Source organism: Pseudophryne corroboree, chromosome 3, assembly GCF_028390025.1.
Source record: "Pseudophryne corroboree isolate aPseCor3 chromosome 3, aPseCor3.hap2, whole genome shotgun sequence".
Taxonomy (NCBI): Eukaryota; Metazoa; Chordata; class Amphibia; order Anura; family Myobatrachidae; genus Pseudophryne; species Pseudophryne corroboree.
The window spans coordinates 598,025,761-598,050,940 of record NC_086446.1 but is presented as its reverse complement, the minus strand read 5'-3'; the positions used below and the strand labels follow the sequence as shown (position 1 = coordinate 598,050,940).

At 47.1% G+C, this 25,180-nt stretch overlaps 1 protein-coding gene across 1 annotated transcript in view; it reads right to left on the bottom strand.

The window, feature by feature from the left end:
- Positions 1-25,180, bottom strand: part of MICU1 (mitochondrial calcium uptake 1) — a 540,637-nt gene that overhangs the window by 201,038 nt on the left and 314,419 nt on the right. The window contains exon 8 of the mRNA XM_063961487.1: positions 5,300-5,497. Coding sequence (XP_063817557.1) covers positions 5,300-5,497 — 198 coding nt within the window. The remainder of the gene's footprint in view (positions 1-5,299; positions 5,498-25,180) is intronic.

The following is a 25,180-nucleotide window of genomic DNA, read 5'->3' as shown; positions in this document are numbered from 1 at the left end:
ATATTTTCGCCACATGTGGTGATAATGTTGTGCGGTCACCTCCTTTCTGGCTTTGACCAGGGTAGGAATGACCTCTTCCGGAATGCCTTTTTCCCTTAGGATCCGGCGTTCCACCGCCATGCCGACAAACGCAGCTGCGGTAAGTCTTGGAACAGACATGGTACTTGCTGAAGCAAGTCCCTTCTTAGCGGCAGAGGCCATAAAACCTCTGTAAGCATCTCTTGAAGTTCCGGGTACCAAGTCCTTCTTGGCCAATCCGGAGCCATGAGTATAGTTCTTACTCCTCTACGTCTTATAATTCTCAGCACCTTAGGTATGAGAAGCAGAGGAGGGAACATATACACCGACTGGTACACCCACGGTGTTACCAGAACGTCCACAGCTATTGCCTGAGGGTCTCTTGACCTGGCGCAATACCTGTCCCGTTTTTTGTTCAGACGGGACGCCATCATGTCCACCTTTGGTATTTCCCAACGGTTTACAATCATGTGGAAAAAAAACTTCCCGATGAAGTTTCCACTCTCCCGGGTGGAGGTCGTGCCTGCTGAGGAAGTCTGCTTCCCAGTTTCCATTCCCGGGATGAAACACTGCTGACAGTGCTATCACATGATTTTCCGCCCAGCGAAAAGTCCTTGCAGTTTTTGCCATTGCCCTCCTGCTTCTTGTGTCGCCCTGTCTGTTTACGTGGGCGACTGCCGTGATGTTTTTCCCACTGGATCAATACCGGCTGACCTTGAAGCAGAGGTCTTGCTAAGCTTAGAGTATTATAAATTTACCCTTAGCTCCAGTATATTTATGTGGAGAAAAGTCTCCAGACTTGATCACACTCCCTGGAAATTTTTTCCTTGTGTGACTGCTCCCCAGCCTCTCGGGCTGGGCTCCGTGGTCACCAGCATCCAATCCTGAATGCCAAATCTGCGGCCCTCTAGAAGATGGGCACTCTATAACCACCACAGGAGAGACACCCTTGTCCTTGGATATAGGGTTATCCGCTGATGCATCTGAAGATGCGATCCGGACCATTTGTCCAGCAGATCCCACTGAAAAGTTCTTGCGTGAAATCTGCCGAATGGAATTGCTTCGTAGGAAGCCACCATTTTTATCAGGACCCTTGTGCAATGATGCACTGTTTTTAGGAGGTTCCTGACTAGCTCGGATAACTCCCTGGCTTTCTCTTCCGGGAGAAACACCTTTTTCTGGACTGTGTCCAGAATCATCCCTAGGCACAGCAGACGTGTCGTCGGGATCAGCTGCGATTTTGGAATATTTAGAATCCACCCGTGCTGTTGTAGCAGTATCCGAGATAGTGCTACTCCGACCTCCAACTGTTCCCTGGACTATGCCCTTATCAGGAGATCGTCCAAGTAAGGGATAATTAAGACGCCTTTTCTTCGAAGAAGAATCATCATTTCGGCCATTACCTTGGTAAAGACCCAGGGTGCCGTGGAAAATCCAAACGGCAGCGTCTAAAACTGATAGTGACAGTTCTGCACCACGAACCTGAGGTACCCTTAGTGAGAAGGGCAAATTTGGGACATAGAGGTAAGCATCCCTGATGTCCCCGGACACTATATAGTCCCCTTCTTCCTGGTTCGTTATCACTGCTCTGAGTGACTCCATCTTGATTTGAACCTTTGTAAGTGTTCAAAAAATTTTTTTAGAATAAGTCTCACCTAGCCTTCTGGCTTCAGTACCACCATATAGTGTGGAATAATACCCCTTTTCCTTGTAGTAGGAGGGGTAATTTAATTATCACCTGCTGGGAATACAGCTTGTGAAATTTTTTCCCATACTGCCTCCTTGTCGGAGGGAGACCTTGGTAAAGCAGACTTCAGGAGCCTGCGAGGAGGAAACGTCTCTACATTCCAATCTGTACCCCTGGGATACTACTTGTAGGATCCAGGGGTCCTGTACGGTCTCAGCGCCATGCTGAGAACTTGTCAGAAGCGGTGGAGCGCTTCTGTTCCTGGGAATGGGCTGCCTGCTGCAGTCTTCTTCCCTTTCCTCTATCCCTGGGCAGATATGATCTTATAGGGACGAAAAGACTGAGGTTGAAAAGACGGTGTCTTTTTCTGCAGAGATGTGACTTAGGGTAAAAACGGTGGATTTTCCAGCAGTTGCCGTGGCCACCAGGTCCGATGGACCGACCCCAAATAACTCCTCTTCCTTTATACGGCAATACACCTTTGTGCCGTTTGGAATCTGCATCACCTGACCACTGTCGTGTCCATAAACATCTTCTGGCAGATATGGACATCGCACTTACTCTTTATGCCAGAGTGCAAAAATATCCCTCTGTGCATCTCGCATATATAGAAATACATCCTTTAAATGCTCTATAGTCAATAAAATACTGTCCCTGTCAAGGGTATCAATATTTTTAGTCAGGGAATCCGACCAAGCCACCCCAGCTCTGCACATCCAGGCTGAGGCGATCGCTGGTCGCAGTATAACACCAGTATGTGTGTATATACTTTTTATGATATTTTTCCAGCCTCCTGTCAGCTGGCTCCTTGAGGACGGCCCTATCTATAGACGGTACCGCCACTTGTTCTGATAAGCGTGTGAGCGCCTTATCCACCCTAAGGGGTGTTTCCCAACGCGCCCTAACTTCTGGCGGGAAAGGGTATACCGCCCATATTTTCTATCGGGGGGAACCCACGCATCATCACACACTTCATTTAATTTATCTGATTCAGGAAAAACTACGGTAGTTTTTTCACATCCCACATAATACCCTCTTTTGTGGTACTTGTAGTATCAGAAATATGTAACACCTCCTTCATTGCCTTTAACGTGTGGCCCTAATAAGGAATACGTTTGTTTATTCACCGTCGACACTGGATTCAGTGTCCCTGTCTGTGTCTGTGTCGACCGACTAAAGTAAACGGGCGTTTTAAAACCCCTGACGGTGTTTTTTGAGACGTCTGGACCGGTACTAATTGTTTGTCGGCCGTCTCATGTCGTCAACCGACCTTGCAGCGTGTTGACATTTTCACGTAATTCCCTACATAAGCCATCCATTCCGGTGTCGACTCCCTAGAGAGTGACATCACCATTACAGGCAATTGCTCCGCCTCCTCACCAACATCGTCCTCATACATGTCGACACACACGTACCGACACACAGCACACACACAGGGAATGCTCTGATAGAGGACAGGACCCACTAGCCCTTTGGAGAGACAGAGGGAGAGTTTGCCAGCACACACCAAAAACGCTATAATTATATAGGGACAACCTTATATAAGTGTTTTCCCTTATAGCATCTGTTTTATATTTTCTAACGCCAAATTAGTGCCCCCCCTCTCTGTTTTAACCCTGTTTCTGTAGTGCAGTGCAGGGGAGAGCCTGGGAGCCTTCCCTCCAGCTTTTCTGTGAGGGAAAATGGCGCTGTGTGCTGAGGAGATAGGCCCCGCCCCTTTTTCGGCGGCCTCGTCTCCCGCTTTTAACGGATTCTGGCAGGGGTTAAATATCTCCATATAGCCTCCGGAGGCTATATGTGAGGTATTTTTAGCCAAAATAGGTTTTCATTTGCCTCCCAGGGCGCCCCCCTCCCAGCGCCCTGCACCCTCAGTGACTGCCGTGTGAAGTGTGCTGAGAGGAAAATGGCGCACAGCTGCAGTGCTGTGCGCTACCTTTAGAAGACTGAGGAGTCTTCTGCCGCCGATTCTGGACCTCTTCTTACTTCAGCATCTGCAAGGGGGCCGGCGGCAAGGCTCCGGTGACCATCCAGGCTGTACCTGTGATCGTCCCTCTGGAGCTGATGTCCAGTAGCCAAGAAGCCAATCCATCCTGCACGCAGGTGAGTTCACTTCTTCTCCCCTAAGTCCCTCGTTGCAGTGATCCTGTTGCCAGCAGGACTCACTGTAAAATAAAAAACCTAAGCTAAACTTTTCTAAGCAGCTCTTTAGGAGAGCCACCTAGATTGCACCCTTCTCGGCCGGGCACAAAAATCTAACTGGCTTGGAGGAGGGTCATAGGGGGAGGAGCCAGTGCACACCACCTGATCCTAAAGCTTTACTTTTTGTGCCCTGTCTCCTGCGGAGCCGCTATTCCCCATGGTCCTTTCAGGAACCCCAGCATCCACTAGGACGATAGAGAAAACGGGGTATTGATGCTAGGGACGAGAGTATTATACTCCCGTTATATAAATCACTAGTGAGGCCACACCTTGAATACTGTGTACAGTTCTGGGCACCGTACTACAAAAAGGATATCCTGGAGCTTGAAAAGGTACAGAGGAGGGCGACCAAACTAATTAAGGGCATGGAGACGATGGAATACAAGGAAAGGCTTGAAAGACTAGGCATGTTTACATTGGAAAAGCGGAGACTAAGAGGGGATATGATCAACATCTACAAATATATAAGGGGACAATACACAGAGCTTGCGCGGGACCTGTTTTTGGTTAGATCAACACAGAGGACTCGTGGACACTCGCTCAGGTTAGAGGAGAGGAGATTCCGCACAATACGGCGTAAAGGCTTTTTCACGGTAAGGACAATACGTGTTTGGAATTCCCTGCCCGAGGGAGTTGTAATGGCGGAATCTGTCAACACCTTTAAGAATGGGTTAGATAAATTCCTATTGGAAAAGGATATCCAGGGGTATGGTGCATAGTCATGCATTATAGTTACTATAAATAGGGATAAAATGCAATGGCTGAAAGCAGCATCAGTCAGAAATTTTAGTCAAATCATCATGCATAGGACACCACAAATAGGTTGAACTCGATGGACAATTGTCTTTTTTCAACCTCAGATACTATGATACTTTCACAAGCATACATGCAGCCAACTATGAATACAAGTGAAAATTCACATTTATTTATGACAACGCAACATGGCTGCATCTGTAGAAGTCTTGTATATAACTGTGAATCAACCCTAGTCTTCCCTAGCATCACACAAGAACTGGAACACTTAGCCATCCATAGCTTTACGTACTCAACCCTCACTTACTTACTTACACTAGATTTACATGATTCTCCAGATATTATTTGCAAGTTGTAAGAAGAAGAGTTTCTGGTCGCAGTAGGATACATGCCTAAAGTCTTCTGTCAGCCCTCTTCGTTAAAGTGAGAAACAAGTGTATTTAAAAATGTAATAATTAAAAAAAAAAAGATGCTATAGAAAGGTTCAAGAAAGTCAGTCCTACCCTACACCAATAGCACACAACTTAGGGTTATAGGTAAATACAACATATTTGTACTTATTTCAAAGTTCACAAAGTTAAAGTACACCAACATTAACATACCGTATACATTATATAAGGCTAATTTATAAAAGAGACTGACCTCAAGTTTAAGTACATCATGCTGGAGCTTACGCTGAAACTCCAAGAAGCTCTTGATAGTCAGCTTCCCTTTCAAATCAGCTCCAAAGAAATAGGTGGTGAGCGCTGAACTAAATCCTGTCTTCAGGGTGTTTCCAGTAGTAGAGCGGTCTCTATGACGCATTCCCATGCTGGTCTGAGATCGAATAATGCTTTGGACCTACAGAGCGTGATACACAGATCTTGTGAGTAATGACAATTTAGGAGAATTAACCACAGATCTATGTGCACATGTAAAAGATAACTCATCCTTACATCAAATAAATTATATCATATCCACATTTTACATCACATAATTATTAGAAAGATAAAACATTTACAAACATAGTTGTTGAATTACTAATCCTGGGAGAGTGATAAAGTGGAGAGAGAAACTACCAACCAATTGGCTCCTAACTGTACTTTTTCAAACACAGCCTGTAACATAACAGTTAAGAGCAGATTGGCTGGCCCTTTATTTCGCTCTATGGCTTAATACATAGGCTGGTATTCAATTAGCTGCGGTAATGTACTGCAGCTACTTGATTTACCGGTGTTGATTCAATTAGCCTGACACCCAGCATTTATCTGGGATTATCATAATATCGGGGACTATTGTGTAATATATACCGGACTATTACAAAAATGAAACAAATGTTTATATCTGATGTTACAAAGAGAACATTATCTTCAGGTGCAGATCCATTTGAAAATATGTATACGACCCACTACATTGAAGGCACCATTCAATTCTAAAAGGTAGCAAATGAAGACATGAATATGGTCACTCAGTAGTTATACTGTCCTGGAATATAGCTGGATGTTTACTTAGTAGTAATTCCGAAGAGCTTTTGTTTTCTCAGCAAGAAATCATCAAAACTAATGATGATTAGTTGCAAAGGCAATTTTTTCCCTATATAACACAGGTTATGAAGCAAAATGTTAATTGAATTCATAAATCTCATCATACACAATGATCACACAATAAACAAAAAAAGAAAAATCTCTCTGCTTGTAGCCAGAATATTGCAGAGGTGCCATCTTTTAGACTAAACTGTGAAACTGTTCTTGTGGGTGCATATGTATAGAGATAATAAATAACATTTCTGTGTTTTCAGGTACATTTCCATGACACAGTAATCCACTATTCTCCATATTTTACATATGCACGAATGACTAGCCATTGTGCACAAATTAAAAATGTTAGACAAAGTAGGAAATAATGTCCATATTACTTACTGTACTCTCCCTAGGACTCGCTACTAACACCAAATTTATTGTCTATTAATTTGCAGTCAACCTCATTAGCATTCTGACAGTCCCAATCTGCTTGCTGCAAAGGAGAGATTTCATAGCTCGCTCTCTATAATTAGAGATTAGGGCAGTGGTTCCCAAACTGGGTGCCTTGGGGCACGTGCAGGGTTGCCTCGGGTTGGTGGTCCAGGAGTAAATCAAATTAATTATGGTCAACGTGAAAGGCAAAACCAATGCTAGTGGCTGTCAATAATAGAACATGTGGACAACCAAAAGCACAACTGTACACAACCACATAACTGACCCTAAGGATGAGAAGTAGGCAAAATTGAATTGATTGAAAAAAAAATTCTCCAAATTTACAATACAAAACTTTTATCCTAGGGATGCCATGAAAAAAATGCTGATACTCTAGGGCACCATAATTCAAGAAAGTTTAGGAACCACTGGATTAGTGGGATAAAAAAAAGTTGTGGTTTTTTTTTCACCAAGCAAGAAACAAACAAACCGTAATGAAAAACACTGATCCTAAAACACTTATTTAACAATTATGCAATGTATTCAACATGCCATTTATGCACGGCAGCCACACACTTTACGGCAACGGGATTTCTCTCAAAAGTGTTTGCTATCCCACCTGTACTGTGCCAGTACAACAAGTCTCCTAGGACTCCAGGTCCCCCGTGGCAAAAGTGGTTCCCTGTTTCTGAGCTCCAGCCTCTAACAGTTATTTCCATATTGGTATGAGGGGAAGTATTATTCTACCTCCTAGTTTCATTCATTCTAATAATAGCCAGTCCTGCCCTGCAGCCCCAGCACTGGGTGCAAACTCAGGGGCAGATGTATAAAGCCTGAAGAAGTGATAAAGCAGTGACAAAGAAGTGATAAGTGGAAAGTGTCAACGCACCAGCCAATCAGCTCCTAACTGTCATTTTTAAAATCCATAATGATAGGCTGGTGCGTTATCACCTTCCACTTATCACTGCTTTATCACATCTCCAGGCTTAATACATCTGCCCCTCAGAATCTGACAATATTAATTTTAATACAGCTATAATGAAGTCAGAAAACAGTAGCATCAAATGAAAACCTAAATTCTGTCTGTGATTCCAATGCCGGGTATAAAAGGAAGACTCCCGTTTCCTCTTACATGTATTCCTTGCACGCAGTAACCATGTAAAGAATAATTACCAAACAGCGAACCACATAGGTATTTACAGAGTAATTAGGGACATTTTAGTGCTAATGGATTTTTCCTGCATGCTATGTGTTTCTTCCTCGCTTGTCTCCATTTTTAGTTCAGTAAACTAATTACAGTTACGTTTCTACAATCACACTTACCTTTGTGTTAATCACATCAATGGGGGTTATCATTATTTAGCAATTAGCAGCTTGCTGCATAGAAGCAAAAGCCTTTACAATGCTGGTTTTACTGCAGAAGCAAAAACACCTAAGCTACAAAACAAACACAAACATAACACACGTAATACTGAATAAGGACAATGCTCAACAACTCAAAAATTATCACCTGCTTTCTCCAAATCCTATCAATTTACATAATTTCTAAGATATTTCTTCCATAAGGTCAGTACTGACGGGGAGATTTCCCAAGAGATGTGTGCTGAGCGATTCATCAGTGACCGCTCAGCACTCAGCGCGATTTGTGCTGAGCAAGGGGGGGGGGGGGGGGGGGGGGGGGGCGGACGCTCCTTTCACCCACCAGTGAAATGAGCAACATGCTAGATTGTGCCAGCATGCAGGCCAATCTAGCACGGGCGATAGCGACGCGTGGGAACGAAAATCGCTATCGCTGTAGGGCATACATAGGGTGACCATATTATGCCTTTTACCTGGGACGCTCATGGATTACAAGCTGAAATGTAGGCTTGAAGTCAGCCAGCCACAGAAGCTGTGTAATCCATGAGCGTCCCAGGTAAAATGGAAAATATGGTCACCCTAGGCATACACACGGAGAGATCAGTGCTTAACTTCTAAGCAATCTAGTCAGATTGCTTAAAATGTAAGCACTGATCTCTCCGTGTGTACCTCCCTTTACTCAGACTCAAGCCACGAGCAAAGGGGAGAAAATAAAATAAATGACAGACAGTATGTACAGACAGTGGGCTGCTGCCCTCTAAAATGCCAGTGCCTCTCTCAACATGGTTTAACCCATATACAAGGCATGGAAAATAAATACTTCAAAACACATTTAAAAATTCATATTGTTAGATTGCACTGATAAAAATCTGCTTTTAAATTCCAGCGTAGTGTATACAGTAAAATAAGCTGATTCAGTCTCCCAGGCTTCATTTGCCCATCAAATGTAATAGAGATAAACTGAAACACAATTAAACAGAATACAATAAAAAAAGCTTACTACTGGATTTTGCAGGTGTCAGAAAATGTTATTCATTGCTTGTCTATTGAAAAACATTATGCTAAAAAAATAGGACAAAGATATTTGATTTATATGGTCCATCTTTAATGCCAATATTTTGTGACATTTTTAGTAGGTGAGCGGATGATATTACAAATGTTTCCCATTTATTATGACCAGTGGCCCAATCTATATTGCTCGGAAATGGCCTTAATTGAGGATACAATCTGAAGTACGTAAACCTGTTTGATAAGCACGATAACATTCAGTGAGAGAGCCTTAAAACTATTACTTCATGATATTGTATAGGTTTTGCTGTAAAGATCATAGTTGAGATTATGAGAGGAAACAAATCATATGAACAGTAGGTAGGAGACACTTAATGTGATTTGGAGACTTGTTTTTTTTCTTATTTGAAAAATGTGACATTTTCAAGGTTACCGGCAGCCTCAAAAATTCCCTTTAACAGCATAACGAGGTGAAACAACGTAATGTGAGTCATAAACCTGTTAGGTGATGGGTCATAACATCGGAATTAAGCACAATGTCATGGTTCTGTAATATTCTTGATGGAATAGATATAAAAAGTAGAAAAATAAAAGAAAACAAAAAGGCAATATAAATTCTGTTTTACTTTGTCATAATGTTCTCATAAAACTACTATAATAAATATAAAAAATATGCTGCAACTGATGTAAGGTTGATATGTTTAGCAAAAAATAAGATTTTAAACATACCGGTAAATCTTTTTCTCCTAGTCCGTAGAGGATGCTGGGGACTCCGTAAGGACCATGGGGAATAGACGGGCTCCGCAGGAGACATGGGCACTATAAAGAAACTTTAGAATGGATGTGCACTGGCTCCTCCCTCTATGCCACTCCTCCAGACCTCAGTTAGAGAAACTGTGCCCAGAGGAGACAGACAGTACGAGGAAAGGATTTTGTTAATCTAAGGGCAAGATTCATACCAGCCCACACCATCCATACCGTACAATCTGGACTATACGCAACCAGTTAACAGTATGAACAAAACAGTATCAGCTAAAGACTGATCTCAACTGTAACACAACCCTTATGTAAGCAACAACTATATAAAAACCTTGCAGATTTTTTCCGCACTGGGACGGGCGCCCAGCATCCTCTACGGACTAGGAGAAAAAGATTTACCGGTAGGTTTAAAATCTTATTTTCTCTTACGTCCTAGAAGATGCTGGGGACTCCGTAAGGACCATGGGGATTATACCAAAGCTCCCAAACGGGCGGGAGAGTGCGGATGACTCTGCAGCACCGATTGAGCAAACATGAGGTCCTTCTCAGCCAGGGTATCAAACTTGTAGAATTTAGCAAAAGTGTTTGAACCCGACCAAGTCGCCGCTCGGCAAAGCTGTAATGCCGAGACGCCTCGGGCAGCCGCCCAATAAGATCCCACCTTCCTAGTGGAATGGGCCTTCACCGAATTAGGTAACGGCAGTCCAGCCGTAGAAAAGCCTGCTGAATCGTGTTACAAATCCAGCGAACAATAGTCTGCTTAGAAGCAGGAGCGCCAACCTTGTTGGCTGCATACAGGACAAACAGAGCTTCTGTTTTCCTAATTCGAGCCGTCCTGGCTACGTAAATTTTTAAAGCCCTGACTACATCAAGGAATTTGGAATCCTCCAAATCTCCCGTAGCCACAGGCACCACAATAGTTTGGTTCATATGAAAAGAGGAAACCACCTTAGGCAAAAATTGAGGACAAGTTCGCAACTCAGCTCTGTCCACATGGAAAATCAGATAGGGGCTTTTGTGAGATAAACCGCCAACTCAGACACTCGCCTTGCAGACGCCAGGGCCAACAACATAACCACTTTCCAAGTGAGATATTTTAATTCCACGGTTTGAAGAGGCTCAAACCAATGAGATTTAAGGAACTGTAACACCACGTTAAGGTCCCATGGCGCCACTGGGGGCACAAAAGGAGGCTGGATATGCAGCAATCCCTTCACAAAAGTCTGGACTTCTGGTAGAGAAGCCAATTCCTTCTGAAAGAAAATAGACAGGGCCGAAATCTGTACCTTAATGGAGCCTAATTTTAGGCCCAAATTAACTCCAGTCCGTAGGAAGTGGAGAAAACGGCCCAGATGGAATTCCTCCGAAGGAGCATTCTTGGTCTCACACCAAGACACATACTTCCTCCAGATACGGTGATAATGTTTTGCTGTCACCTCCTTCCTAGCCCTTATCAGAGTAGGAATGACCTCATCCGGAATGCCCTTTTCAGCTAGGATCCGGCGTTCAACCGCCATGCCGTCAAACGCAGCCGCGGTAAGTCTTGGAACAGACAGGGCCCCTGTTGCAACAGGTCCTCTCTGAGAGGAAGAGGCCACGGATCTTCTGTGAGCATTTCCTGCCCTTCGAGGCCAATCTGGAACAATGAGAATTGCCTGTACTCCTTTTCGTCTTATGATTCTCAATATTTTTGAGATAAGAGGAAGAGGAGGGAACACATAGACCGACTGGAACACCCACGAAGTCACCAGGGCGTCCACCGCTACCGCCTGAGGGTCCCTTGACCTGGCACAATATCTCGGGAGCTTTTTGTTGAGGTGTGACACCATCATGTCTATTTGAGGCAGTCCCCACTGACTTGCCATCTCTGCAAAGATTTCTTGATGAAGACACACTCTCCTGGATGGAGATCGTGTCTGCTGAGGAAGTCTGCTTCCCAGTTGTCCACTCCCGGAATGAAGACCGCTGTCAGAGCGCTTACATGATTTTCCGCCCAGCGAAGAATTCTGGTGGCTTCTGCCATTGCCACTCTGCTCCTTGTTCCGCCCTGGCGGTTTACATGAGCCACAGTCGTGACGTTGTCTGACTGAATCAGAACCGTTCGGTCGCGAAGAAAACTCTCCGCTTGACGTAGGCCGTTGTATATGGCCCTCAATTCCAGTACGTTGATGTGTAGACAAGCCTCCTGGCTTGACCACAGACCCTGGAAGTTTCTTCCCTGTGTGACTGCTCCCCAGCCTCGGAGGCTCGCGTCCGTGGTCACCAGAACCCAGTCCTGAATGCCAAACCTGCGACCCTCTAGAAGGTGAGCACTCTGCAGCCACCACAAGAGAGATACCCAGGCCCTGGGGGACAGGCTGATCATCTGATAAATATGTAGATGTGACCCGGACCACTTGTCCAGAAGGTCCCACTGAAAGATCCTCGCATGGAACCTGCCGAATGGAATGGCCTCGTAAGACGCCACCATCTTTCCCAGAACTCGAGTGCATTGATGGACCGACACCCTTTTTGGCTTTAACAGGTCCCTGACCACGTTCTGGAGTTCGTGGGCCTATTCAAGCGGGAGAAGAACCCTTTTTCGTTCCGTATCCAGAATCATGCCTAAGAAAGGCAAACGGGTCGTTGGAACTAACTGTGACTTTGGGAGATTGAGAATCCAGCCGTACTGTTGCAACACCCTTAGGGAGAGTGACACGCTGTTCAGCAACTGTTCTCTCGATCTTGCTTTTATTAGGAGATCGTCCAAGTACGGGATAATTGTGACACCCTGCTTGCGCAGGAGCACCATCATTTCCGCCATTACCTTGGTGAAAATCCTCAGGGCCGTTGAAAGCCTAAACGGCAACATCTGAAATTGGTAATGACAATCCTGTACAGCAAATCTCAGGAACGCCTGATGAGGAGGATATATGGGGACATGAAGGTATGCATCCTTTATGTCCAGGGACACCATATAATCCCCCCCCCCTCCAGGCTGGCGATGACCGCTCTGAGCGATTCCATCTTGAATTTGAACCTTTTCAAGTATAGGTTTAAGGATTTTAAATTCAGAATGGGTCTGACCGAACCGTCCGGTTTCGGTACCACAAACAGGGTTGAGTAGTACCCCTTCCCCTGTTGAAGCAGGGGAACTTTGACCACCACTTGTTGAAGACACAGTTTTTGAATTGAATTTAAAACTACTTCACTCTCCGGGGAAGAAGCTGGTAGGGCCGATTTGAAAAACCGGCGAGGAGGCACCTCTTCAAATTCCAGCTTGTAACCCTGGGAAACAATGTCTATTGCCCATGGATCCACATGTGATTGAATCCAGACGTGGCTGAAAATTCGAAGACGTGCGCCCACTGGGGCGGACTCCCTCAACGGAGCCCCAGCGTCATGCGGTGGATATTATAGAAGCCGGGGAGGACTTCTGTTCCTGGGAACTAGCTATAGTTGGCAGCTTTTATCCTCTGCCCTTACTTCTGGCGAGAAAGAAAGATCCCCGTACTCTCTTTGATTTATGCGACCGAAAGGACTGCATCTGATAATGTGGCGTTTTCTTTGGCTGTGAGGAAACATAACGTAAAAAAGTGGATTTACCTGCAGTAGCCGTGGAAACCAGGTCCGTGAGACCTTCCCCAAATAATTCCTCACCCTTGTAAGGCAAAACCTCCATATGCTTCTTTGAGTCGGCATCACCCATCCATTGTCGGGTCCACAGGGCTCGCCTAGCAGAAATCGCCATGGCGTTGGCTTTGGAACCCAGTAGACCAACGTCTCTGAGCATCTCTCATATATAGGACAGCATCCTTAATATGACCCAAGGTCAATAAAACGGTATCCTTATCCAGTGTATCAATTTCAGCAGACAAGGTATCTGTCCACGCTGCTACAGCGCTACAAAGCCGACGCTATCGCCGGTCTGATTAATGTACCAGCATGTGTGTAAATTGACTTCAACGTAGTATCTTGCCTGCGATCAGCAGGATCCTTGAGGGTTGCGGTATCTTGAGACGGCAGCGCCACCTTTTTGGATAAGCGCGTCAACGCTTTGTCCACTCCGGGAGAGGATTCCCACCGTATCCTGTCCTTAGCCAGGAAAGGATACGCCATAAGAATCCTTTTGGGAATCTGCAGTTTCTTGTCTGGAGTTTCCCAAGCCCTTTCAAACAACTCATTTAGCTCATGTGAAGGGGGGAAAGTAACCTCAGGTTTCTTTTCCTTATACATGAGAGATGCTCCACGCCCAGACCCACCACCACTAGACGCAATCTCGGGTCTCTCAACCCCACTTGCATGTCCTCCCTCGAGACTTTCCTCTCTCCTCTTTCCACTATGACTTGTCCCAACCAGGCAGCCACCTTCTATAACTCTTCCCTAACCGCTGCTCTTGACTCTGTGGCCCCCCTCTCCTCTGTCCCCCCCGCCGCTCCAAACCCCAACCCTGGCACACCAAACTAACACATTTCTTACAAAAATGCTCACGCTCCGCTGAACGCTCCTGGAGGAAATCTCACTCTCTGCCGGACTTCCTCCATTTCAAGTATATTCTCTCCTCCTACAGCTCTGCTCTTTCCCTCGCCAAGCAATCGTTTTTCCAAGCACTCATCTCTTCTCAGTCCTCCAGTCCACGCCGTCTCTTTGAAACTTTCAACACTCTCCTTCGCCCCCCTCCTCCTCCGCTCCCATCCTCCCTCACTGCCACTGACTTTGCCTCCTTCTTCATCTCCCAAATTGAGGATATCCGACACGACATCTCCCGCCGTCACCCCTCTGCTACCCTCCTGCCCCCTTCATCCTTCCCCTCCATCTATCCCACCCTGTCCTCCTTCCATCCCACTTCAGAAAAGGAAGTCCACTCCCTCATCTTATCCCCCCCCACCACCTGCCCCCTGGACCCCCTTCCCTCCCGTCTTCTCCGCTCTCTCTCCCCCACTGCCTGCTCCCCACCTTGCTGACCTCTTTTACCTGTCCCTCTCCACCGGCATCTTCCCCTCACCCTTCAAACATGCTCTGGTCTCGCCTATTCCCAAAAAACCCAACCTCGACCCCTCATCACCCACTAACTACCGCCCCATCTCTCTTCTCCCTTTCGCCTCCAAATTACTTGAACGACTAGTCTACAGCCGTCTCACAAGCTACCTCTCTGACAACTCCATCCTCGATCCACTACAATCTGGCCACTTCTCTCTGCTCATCCTTCTGGACCTCTCTGCTGCCTTTGACACCGTAGATCATCCTCTCCTCCTCGACACACTCCAAAACGCTGGCCTCTCTAGCACTGTCCTTGACTGGTTTTCTTCTTACCTCACTAACCGCTCCTTCTCCGTGTCTGCCTCCAGCACCACCTCACACCCTTCCATCCTTCCTGTTGGTGTCCCTCAGGGTTCTGTGCTTGGACACCTTCTGTTCTCCCTGTATACCTCTTCCCTGGTTGCGCTCATTAACTCATTTGGCCTTCAACACCACCTCTATGCTGATGACAAACAACTCTACCTCTCATCTCCTGATCTGTCCCCCTCTGTCCTCTCTCAGGTTGCCAGCTGCCTCCCTGCAATCTCCTCCTGGATGTCTGAACGCTCTCTAAAGCTCAACATGGACAAAACGGAACTCATCATCTTCCCCCCATCCAGAGCAACACCCCCGACCAATATCTCCATCATTGTTGACAACACCACTATCTCCCCCGTTCCCCAACTCCGCTGCCTGGGCGTCACTCTTGACTCCTCCCTCTCCTTTGCACCCCACATCCAAGCTCTGGCACAATCCTGTCGTTTCCAGCTACGCAACATTGCTCGTATCAGGCCATATCTCTCCCAGAGTGCAACTAAACTCATCATCCACTCACTGGTCATCTCACGACTTGACTACTGCAATGTCCTCCTCACTGGCCTCGCTTGCTCCCCTCCAATCTGTCCTGAACTCCGCAGCTAGGCTTATCTTCCTCTCCCGCTGCACCACATCTGCCACTCCCCTTCAACAAAATCTACACTGGCTCCCATTCCCCTACAGAATCCTCTTCAAACTCCTCACCCTCACATACAAGGCCATCTCTAATTCCACTGCTCCCTACATCTCCAACCTCCTTTCCCTTCATACTCCCTCCCGCCCCCTACGGTCGACTAATGACCGTCGCCTCTCCACCGCCCTGGTCACTGCTTCCCATGCACGAGTTCAGGATTTTGCCCGTGCTGCACCCCTTCAGTGGAACGCACTCCCCCGCTCCATTAGACTCTCCCCAACCTTGCAAAGATTCAAACGGGCACTAAAAACCCACCTATTCATCAAAGCATACCCTCCCGATGCATAGCCCAGTGCTGAAGCCGCGCCTCCACCCCCCTGCCTCATGCCGTGAACATCTCAGCTTTGCTTGCATACTGCCATCAGGCTACCTCCCACTTGCCTGCACCTCTTGTCATCTGTCTGTCGCCCCTCCCCATTAGATTGTTAGCTCTTCAGAGCAGGGCCCTCTTTCCTCTTGTTATCTAAGCCCTCGTCTCAACACATTTCACTCACAGCTCTCCCCTACTCAACGACCATCTTTATCCTGCTAGTAAAGGCTCATCTCCATCTATGGCCACCAGCCTCTAGTAGTACGATGATCACTCCATCAATACTTACATCTTAGCTGTATTATGTCTTGAGAATGTGTGGTGCTCTGTTACCTGTACTCTATTTCTGTTATTTATTTAATGTAATGCAATGTTTTGTACCCTGTACTGTCCTTTGTACGGCGCTGCGAAACACATGTGGCGCCTTATAAATAAAATGTAATAATAATAATAATAATAATAATACATGCGCACCCTTGTGTCCGGGACCGAGGGGTCATCTGTGATATGCAACACATCTTTTATAGCAATAATCATATAATGAATACTTTTTGCCAATCTCGGCTGCAACCTCGCATCATCATAGTCGACACGTGTCGGTATCAGTGTCTGCTACTTGGGATAGTGGGCGCTTTTGAGACCCAGAAGGGCCATGTGACATAGTGAAAGGCAGGGATTGACTCCCTGTATTTCTCCTGGACTCTGCTTTGTCCAACCTTTTGTGTAATAAATTCACATTTGCATTTAAAACATTCCACATATCCAACCAATCAGGTGTCGGCGTTGCCGACGGAGACACCACACTCATTTGCTCCACCTCCTCCCTAGAAGTGCCTTTCCGCTTCAGACATACCGACACCCCACACACTCAGGGAAATCGCCAATGTGGAGATAGTTCCCCCAACCAGGCCCTTTGGAGAGACAGAGAGAGCATGCCAGCACACACCCAGCGCCAATGACTCTGGAAACACAAGTCCCAGCTATATACAGCGCTTTTTTGTTTTATGTATAAATTATGTCGTCCCCCCCCCCCTTCTTCAAAGCCCTCCGTCACCGTGTTCAGCAGGGGAGAGTCCGGGGAGCCAGCTTCTCAGCAGCGTGCTGTGAAGAAAATGGCGCTGGTTAGTGCTGTGGCTGTGGGATCAAGCTCCGCCCCCTCGGGCTTCGGTCCCGCTCAAAATACAAATTAACCTGGCGGGGGATTGTATATTATACTGCTATCGCTGAATATACTTGTAATGCCAGCCAAAAGGATTATTGCTGCCCAGGGCGCCCCCCCCCTCCCCGCGCCCTGCACCCATCTGTGCCTGTGTGTGTGTGCGGGAGCAATGGCGCGCAGCGTTATCGCTGCGCATTACCTCGGTGAAGATCAGAAGTCCTCTGCCGCCTGTGAAGTCTTCTTTCTTCGTATACTCACCCGGCTTCAATCTTCCGGCTCTGCAAGGAGGACGGCGGCGCGGCACTGGGACAAACGGCAAGGGTGAGACCTGCGTTCCGATCCCTCTGGAGCTAATGGTGTCCAGTAGCCTAAGAAGCAGATCCTATCACTGAAGTAGGTCTGCTTCTCTCTCCTCAGTCCCACGGCGCAGGGAGCCTGTTGCCAGCAGGAGCCCTGAAAATAAAAAACCTAACAAAATTCTTTATTACAGAGAAACTCAGGAGAGCTATCCTGAAGGCACCCAGTCTCCTCTGGGCACAGGATCTAACTGAGGTCTGGAGGAGGGGCATAGAGGGAGGAGCCAGTGCACACCCATTCTAAAGTTTCTTTATAGTGCCCATGTCTCCTGCGGAGCCCGTCTATTCCCCATGGTCCTTACGGAGTCCCCAGCATCCTCTAGGACGTAAGAGAAAGATTGGATGATACTGTCCACTTAAAATCAGGGTGACTAATACTCTGACATTTCAGTCTGGTTTTAAGAGCTTTGAGAAAAAGTGCAAGATGTAGATCAAATCAATAAGAGATGGGGAAGGGGAAGAGAAGGGATGTGGGGAGAGGAAGAGAGCGAGAGAGGGAAGATGGAGAGTATGAGAAAGGGGAGAGCAAAAGAAAGGGAAGAAGAAAAAGGAGGAAAAGTGGGAGAGGGAAGAGAGAGAGACGGGTGAGAGAGATATGGGAAGAAAGGACAGTGCAAGGCTTCCAGGTGTCCTAGGCACCCTTCTACCCCCTTCTCCTTCTAATACCCTGTTCCCATACACACACTGTTAATTTCTTTAAAATTATTACATTAATCATCCTCACAAATGCATATGCACATGTGTGAATTGGCTTTGCTGGTTAACTCATGTAGAGTGGACTTTAAGCCAGGAACTGGGCTTTGAATTCCACCTTTGTAGAAAAGTGAAAAAGGTAATAAAACATAAACAAAAAAATAAAATAAAAAATGCTATACTATACTGTACATATAATTCCACAAAAACATTAAACATAAAAAACAAATGCAAATAGAATCTACCCCTACCATTGCTATTCCTAAAAGCATACAATGTAAATAAAGATTATCATCAACGTTTTGCAATATCCATTGTCAAAATTGTTTCGTAACCTACAATATTTAATAAACAAAAAAGTCACTAGGACATTTCCACAACGCTCAGTTTCCCGGCGATACTGGCAGTAAAATTCAATTTACTGCATTGACGGGCAATCGTGGAAGTTTAAAGTCAATGTGACTGTAGCCAACCTCTCTGGATGTGGCTGCAAGAGGAAACTCAACCCCAGATTAAACAGAAATATAGTGAGAATGGTGAAAAAAAGAGCTAAGGAAACCATCCAAAGAAATACAGATAAACTCAAGGTCACAGTACTGTATGTCAGTGCCTGATTGCACCATCTGACACTTTCTGAGTGACACTGGGGTTCATAACAGAAGACCCAGTAGGACTCAAAAAATAGGATTTTAATTACCTACTGGTAAATCCTTTTCACGTAGTCCGTCGAGGATGCTGGGGTCCATATTAGTACCATAGGGATGTACCAAAGCTCCCAGTATGGGAGGGAGAGCGCAGAGGCTCCTGCAACACTGCTTGACCAAACTTAAGGTCATCAGAGGCCAAAGTGTCGAACTTGTAAAACTTGGCAAACGTGTTCGACCCAGACCAAGTAACCGCTCGGCAGAGTTGCACCGCCGATACACCCCGGGCAGCCGCCCAGGAAGAGCCCACTTTACGTGTAGAGTGGGCCTTTACAGATTTTGGACACGGCAAACCTGCCGTGGAATAAGCATGCTGGATAGTGAGCCTGATCCAGCGTGAAAACGACTGCTTAGAAGCAGGACACCCAATTTTCTTGGGATCATAGAGGACAAACAGAGAGTCACTTTTCCGATGACGAGCCGTCCTCTGTACATAAATCTTCAAAGTCCTCACTACATCCAAGGCCTTTGAAGCAATTGAGGAGTTAGTAGCCACTGGCACCACAATAAGTTGGTTGATATGGAAAACCGATAAGACCTTTGGCAGGAACTGTGGACGAGTCCTAAGTTCCGCCCTGTCTTCATGGAAGATCAGATAGGGGCTTTTATAAGATAAAGCCCCCAATTCCGACACGCGTCGTGCAGAAGCCAAGGCCAACAAAGTGACCGCCTTCCATGTGAGAAACTTGAGATCAGCCTCCTGCAGAGGCTCAAACCAAGCAGATTGCAGGAACTGCAACACCACATCTAGATCCAGGGTTCCGTTGGCGCCGAAAAGGGAGGCTGGATGTGCAGAACCCTTTTCAAAAAGGTCTGAACCTCAGGGAGGATAGCCAATTGTTTTTGGAAGAAGATGAACAAAGCAGAGATCTGGACCTTGATGGAGCCCAATCTCAGTCCCATATCCACCCCTGCTTGCAGGAAAAGGAGAAAACGTCGAAGTTGAAACTCCACCGCAGGAAACTTCTTGGACTCACACCAAGAAACATTTTTTCCAAATGCGATGGTAATGTTTAGACGTTACCCCCTTCCTAGCCTGTATCAGTAGCAGATCCTCCCGAAGATGTAAGGGCCTTGGATCCTCCAGCAGAAGATCCAGCAGGTCCGCGTACCAAGCTCTCCTTGGCCAGTCCGGAGCAATGAGGATGCTAGAACCTTTGTTCTTCTTACAAGCTGAAGAACCTTTGGTATCAGAGGAAGTGGAGGGAACACATACACTGACGTGAACACCAACGGTGTTACCAGTGCGTCCACCGCCACTGCCTGCGGGTCTCTCGACCTGGAACAGTACCTCCGCAGCTTCTTGTTGAGGCGGGAGGCCATCATGTCTATGTGAGGAACCCCCCACCAACCGGTTACCTCCTTGAACACCTCCGGATGGAGGCCCCACTCTCCTGGATGGATATTGTGTCTGCTGAGGAAGTATGCTTCCCAGTTGTCTACATCCGGAATGAAGATTGATGACATCGCCACCGTGTGTCTTTCTGCTCAGAGGAGGATTCTTGTCACCTTTGACATGGCAGCCCTGCTCTTCGTTCCGCCTTGTCGGTTTATGTAGGCCACCGTGGTCACGTTGTCCGACTGCACCTGAACAGCCAGATCCTGTAGAAGGTGTGCCGCTTGCAGAAGGGCATTGTACACGGTTCTCAGCTCCAGGATGTTTATTGAGAGAAGGGATTCCTGATTCGACCATCTTCCCTGAAAGGTTTCCCCCAGAGCGACTGCTCCCCAACCTCTTAGACTTGCATCTGTGGTTAAACGGATCCAGTCCTGAATTCCGAACCTTCGGCCTTCCAGAAGGTGCGTAAGTTGAAGCCACCAGAGGAGTGAAATCCTGGCTTTCAGAGACAGGCATATCCTCTTGTGCATGTGTAGGTGAGAGCATGACCACTGGTCCAATAGGTCCAGCGTAAAAGGTCGAGCATGAAACCTGCCGTACTGCAGAGCCTCGTAGGAGGCAACCATCTTCCCCAGAAGACGGATGCATTGATGAACCAATACCCGGGTAGGCTTTAAGACATCCCGGACCATTGTTTGAATCACCAATGCTTTCTCCACCGGGAGGAAAACCCTCTGCACTCCGTGTCGAGGATCATTCCCAGAAAAGACAGCCTCCTTGTCAGCTCCAGATGAGACTTTGGAAGGTTCAGGATCCAACCGTGCTTCGTTAGCAGCTGTGTCGTAAGCACGATGGATCGCAACAACCTCTCCCTGGAGGACGCCTTGATCAGGAGGTCGTCCAGATATGGAATTATGTTCACCCCCTGTTTGCGGAGTAGAACCATCATCTCCGCCATCACCTTGGTGAAGATCCTTGGTGCTGTGGAGAGGCCAAACGGCAGCACGTGGAATTGATAGTCATCGTCCAACAGTGCAAACCTGAGGTAAGCCTGATGCGGCGACCAAATGGGAATGTGGAGGTAAGCATCCTTGATGTCCAGCGACACCAGGAACTCCCCCTCCGTTAGTCCTGAGATGACAGCTCTCTGAGATTCCATCTTGAATTTGAACTCCCTGAGATAAGGGTTCAAAGACTTTCAATTCAGAATAGGCCGTACCGAACCATCCGGTTTTGGTACCACAAAAAGGTTCGAATAATAACCCTTGTTCCACTGCTGAGGTGGAACTGGAACAATGACCTCTGAGACGACCAATTTTCTGATGGGGGAACTTGAAACTCCAGTCTGTACCCTCTGGACACTATATCCAGAACCCAGGGGTCCAGGCCAGATGACACCCAGACATGGTTGAAATGCAGGAGTCTTGTCCCCACCTGACCTTCCTCCAGGCCTAGCTGTCCACCGTCATGCGGAGGACTTAGGGGTATCAGAGGCGGGCTTCTGGGCTTGGGAACCAGCGGAAGCAGGTTTCTTTCCCTTGGCACGACCACCTCTGAAGAAGGTGTTCAAAGGCTTGTTCTTTCTAGACCTCGTGGGCCGAAAGGACTGTGACGTGGCTGGTGTAAAAGGCTTCTTCGTAGCCGGTGCAGCTGAGGGAAGAAAGGTAGACTTACCCGCGGTAGCCATGGCAATCCACGCATCCAGCGCCTCCCCAAAGAGAGCCTGACCTGTATATGGAAGGCCCTCCACACTCTTCCTGGATTCCGCGTCCGCAATAAATCAACGTCACCTTTATCCATCGTAGTCGATTCCTCCTGCAGAGTGATTGACTATCTGGATATAGCTTTTGCAATCCAAGCACAGGCTATAGTAGGCCGCAATATAGCCCCTGAAGCCGTGTACATGGATTTTAGCGTAGCATCCACCTTGCAATCTGCCAGGTCTTTCAACGCGGTAGATCCCGGGACTGGCAACACCACCTGTTTAGACAGCCTGGAGACAGAGGCGTCGACAATCGGCGGCGACTCCCACTTCTTACTATCTTCCTCTGGGAAGGAAAAAGCAACCAAGACCCTTTTAGGAATCTGAAATTTATTTTCCGGAGTTTCCCAGGCTTTTTCAAAGATAGCGTTTAATTCTTTGGATGCCGGGAAGGTGAGGGGGGGCTTCTTATTATCAGTAAAAAAGGCCTCCTCCACCTGCTCAGGAGCTGTGTCAGAAATGTGTAGAACATCCCGTACAGCTTCAATCATTAACTGCACCCCCTTAGCAAGTGATGCTGTCCCCCTAGACACATCCCCGTCACCGTCTGCAGTGTCAGAATCAGTGTCCGTGTCATCCTGCATAAGTATTGCAAGTGCACGTTTCTGAGAATGTACCGCAGGGAACCCCGAGGAAGCAGTATCAGACCATACAACGATAGAGGATTGTAGGGCCTGAGTGGCATGCTCAGTCCTAGCAACCCTATCAGAAATCTGAGAAATAGTCCCCCTCAGAGAGGCTAACCATTCTGGCTCTCTAGCCAGGATCTGCACTTCAACAGTGCAATCCTGATTACATGGTATGGAGTCTTCCTGGGAAGACAAATCCTCTACAGCATATGAAACAGTGTCCCTAGACATGTTGTCACACTCACCTTTGCAAAAGTCACGTGGAGCGTGACGAAATGCGTTAGGACCTGCCTCTCCACACACCTTGCACAGGTGTCTCTACTAGTGCATCTCCCACACACTAGTGATGAGCGGATTCGGTTTTACTCGGTTCTCAAAACGGCATCTTATTGGCTCACGGATGTCACGTGTTTTGGATAGCCAATAAGATGCCGTTTTGAGAACCGAGTAAAACCGAATCCGCTCATCACTACCACACACCCTGATGGTTACACCTCTGATGAGGTTCTGCCTGTAGCAGCCGTTACGGACCACAGCACTTCAGCCAGTTCTACAGCACACGGCGCGGCATCTCCTCTCCGCTGCACAGCTTACGTGGGCAACGCAGGACACCTGACCGGGGACGCCCGGTCTGCTGACCAGCCCATTGGAGAGGTATTAACTACTGCATTGTAACGGGTGGTGCACAGATATTCAGCTCTGGAACTCCATTCGTCTTACTGATCTCTCAGTGTCTGATTAGCAGCCAGCATCGGCAGCTGTGGATAGAGACTGCATTTTTCATCTCAGTCATTACCTATTGGAAGGTTTCAAGTTTTTTCTGACATTCTGTCACAAGTGCTGTGTGGTATTTTATTCACATTGTTGCTCATTGGTGTTACCATATTGAAATAGTCTCTTTATTATTGTTATTAAACTTTTTATCTTTATATGTTGGCTCTCTCTCCTATATCTTATTTCTGACATACACAGCAGCCGTTTTTTTATATGTTTTTCTCTTTGTCTCTCAACTACACATATTTGGTCGGCAAGCGCAGTAACTCAGAAATTTACTAATTATATACATATATTTTTTGTGGTACTTTATCTATAGAGGCGCTTCTTTAGCAGACAATCTATTTATACTATGTTGTCACACACACCAAACACCCCACAAACACACAGGGTATTTACTTAGAGTTTCACCCCAAGAATGGCAGAGAGACACAGAGATTGGAGCCAAGCCACATGCAGCGCTATGAGAGTATAGGGAAAACCCCAACCCGCGCTGTGTCCCTTAATAGGTGACACAGCCTATAACACAGCCTCCCCCCCCCCCCCCCCCTTCTACAACCCCCTGGTACCATACAGATAGCTGGAGTTGCACTGGAGGGACCTGGACATCCACTGGAAGTGATTGCAGGCAGGGAAAATGGCGCTGAACGCTGCTGGGTCCACTCTGAGGAGAAGTTCCGCCCCTCTCAATGGCGCTGTCTTCCCGCTCTTTAAGATTATACTGGCATGAGGAATTCTGTGCTGGCAGAGATCCGCGGACCCCGGCAGGCTGGAAATGGTCAGTGTAGGGTACCTTGCTGGCCCAGGGTGCCCCTCACAGCGCCGCACCGAAGTACCGCTGAGCCGTCCGGGAGCGCGGTTAATACCGCGCTCCCACCCTTAAGCTCTTGCAAGGGGGGACAGTGACTAACTCGCCAACTTCAGCTCATTGAGGAGGTGGCGGCTGGCTGCTGGGGTGAGCGTTCCTCTGTGGTGGGGCGTGATCGGTCCCCTCCAGCTCAAGAGCCCGTAGGGCGGACACTGCTCCCCCCTCAGTCCCTCGATGCAGGGAGGCTGTTGCCACCAGCCTCCCTGTAAAACAACAAACCCTAAAAAAAAGGGAGGAGCCAGCCCACACCATTAAACTCTTAAAGTGCCAATAGCTCCAGGTGGACCCGTCTATACCCCATGGTACTAATATGGACACCAGCATCCTCTAGGACGTAAGAGTCAACATAAAAATCCAGACTGGAATTTTCTAAAATGCATACTGGCACAATGCTTCTGGGAGTCAAAACTGGAGCTTTGTAGAAAGTCCCACTAGCTCTATGTTCACAAATGCAAAAATTAAGATGTTACAGACATGAACCCCATACATACTGTGAAACATGGTTTTGTTTTGTGACTGCTTGCAGTCTCTGGGACAGGGTGCCTTGAGTCTGTGGCATGGCACAAATACATTTCAAGACTACCAAGGCATTCAGGAGTGAAACATACTGCCCAGTGTCAGAAAGCAGCCAGTAATGGAACAAACATTGGACTATACTGAAGTGACCTTCTATATGCTCTGATCTGAATCCTATCGGACATGTATGGAAAGGGCTGAATCATGCAGTCTGGAGAAGGCACTCATCAAATCTGAGACACCTGTAGCAGTTTGCCCAGGAAGAGTGGTCCAAACGGGTTTGGTATGTAATACCGCCGTCCGGGATGCCGAATGTCACATCCTGACATCAGCATCCCGAGCAGTGGAA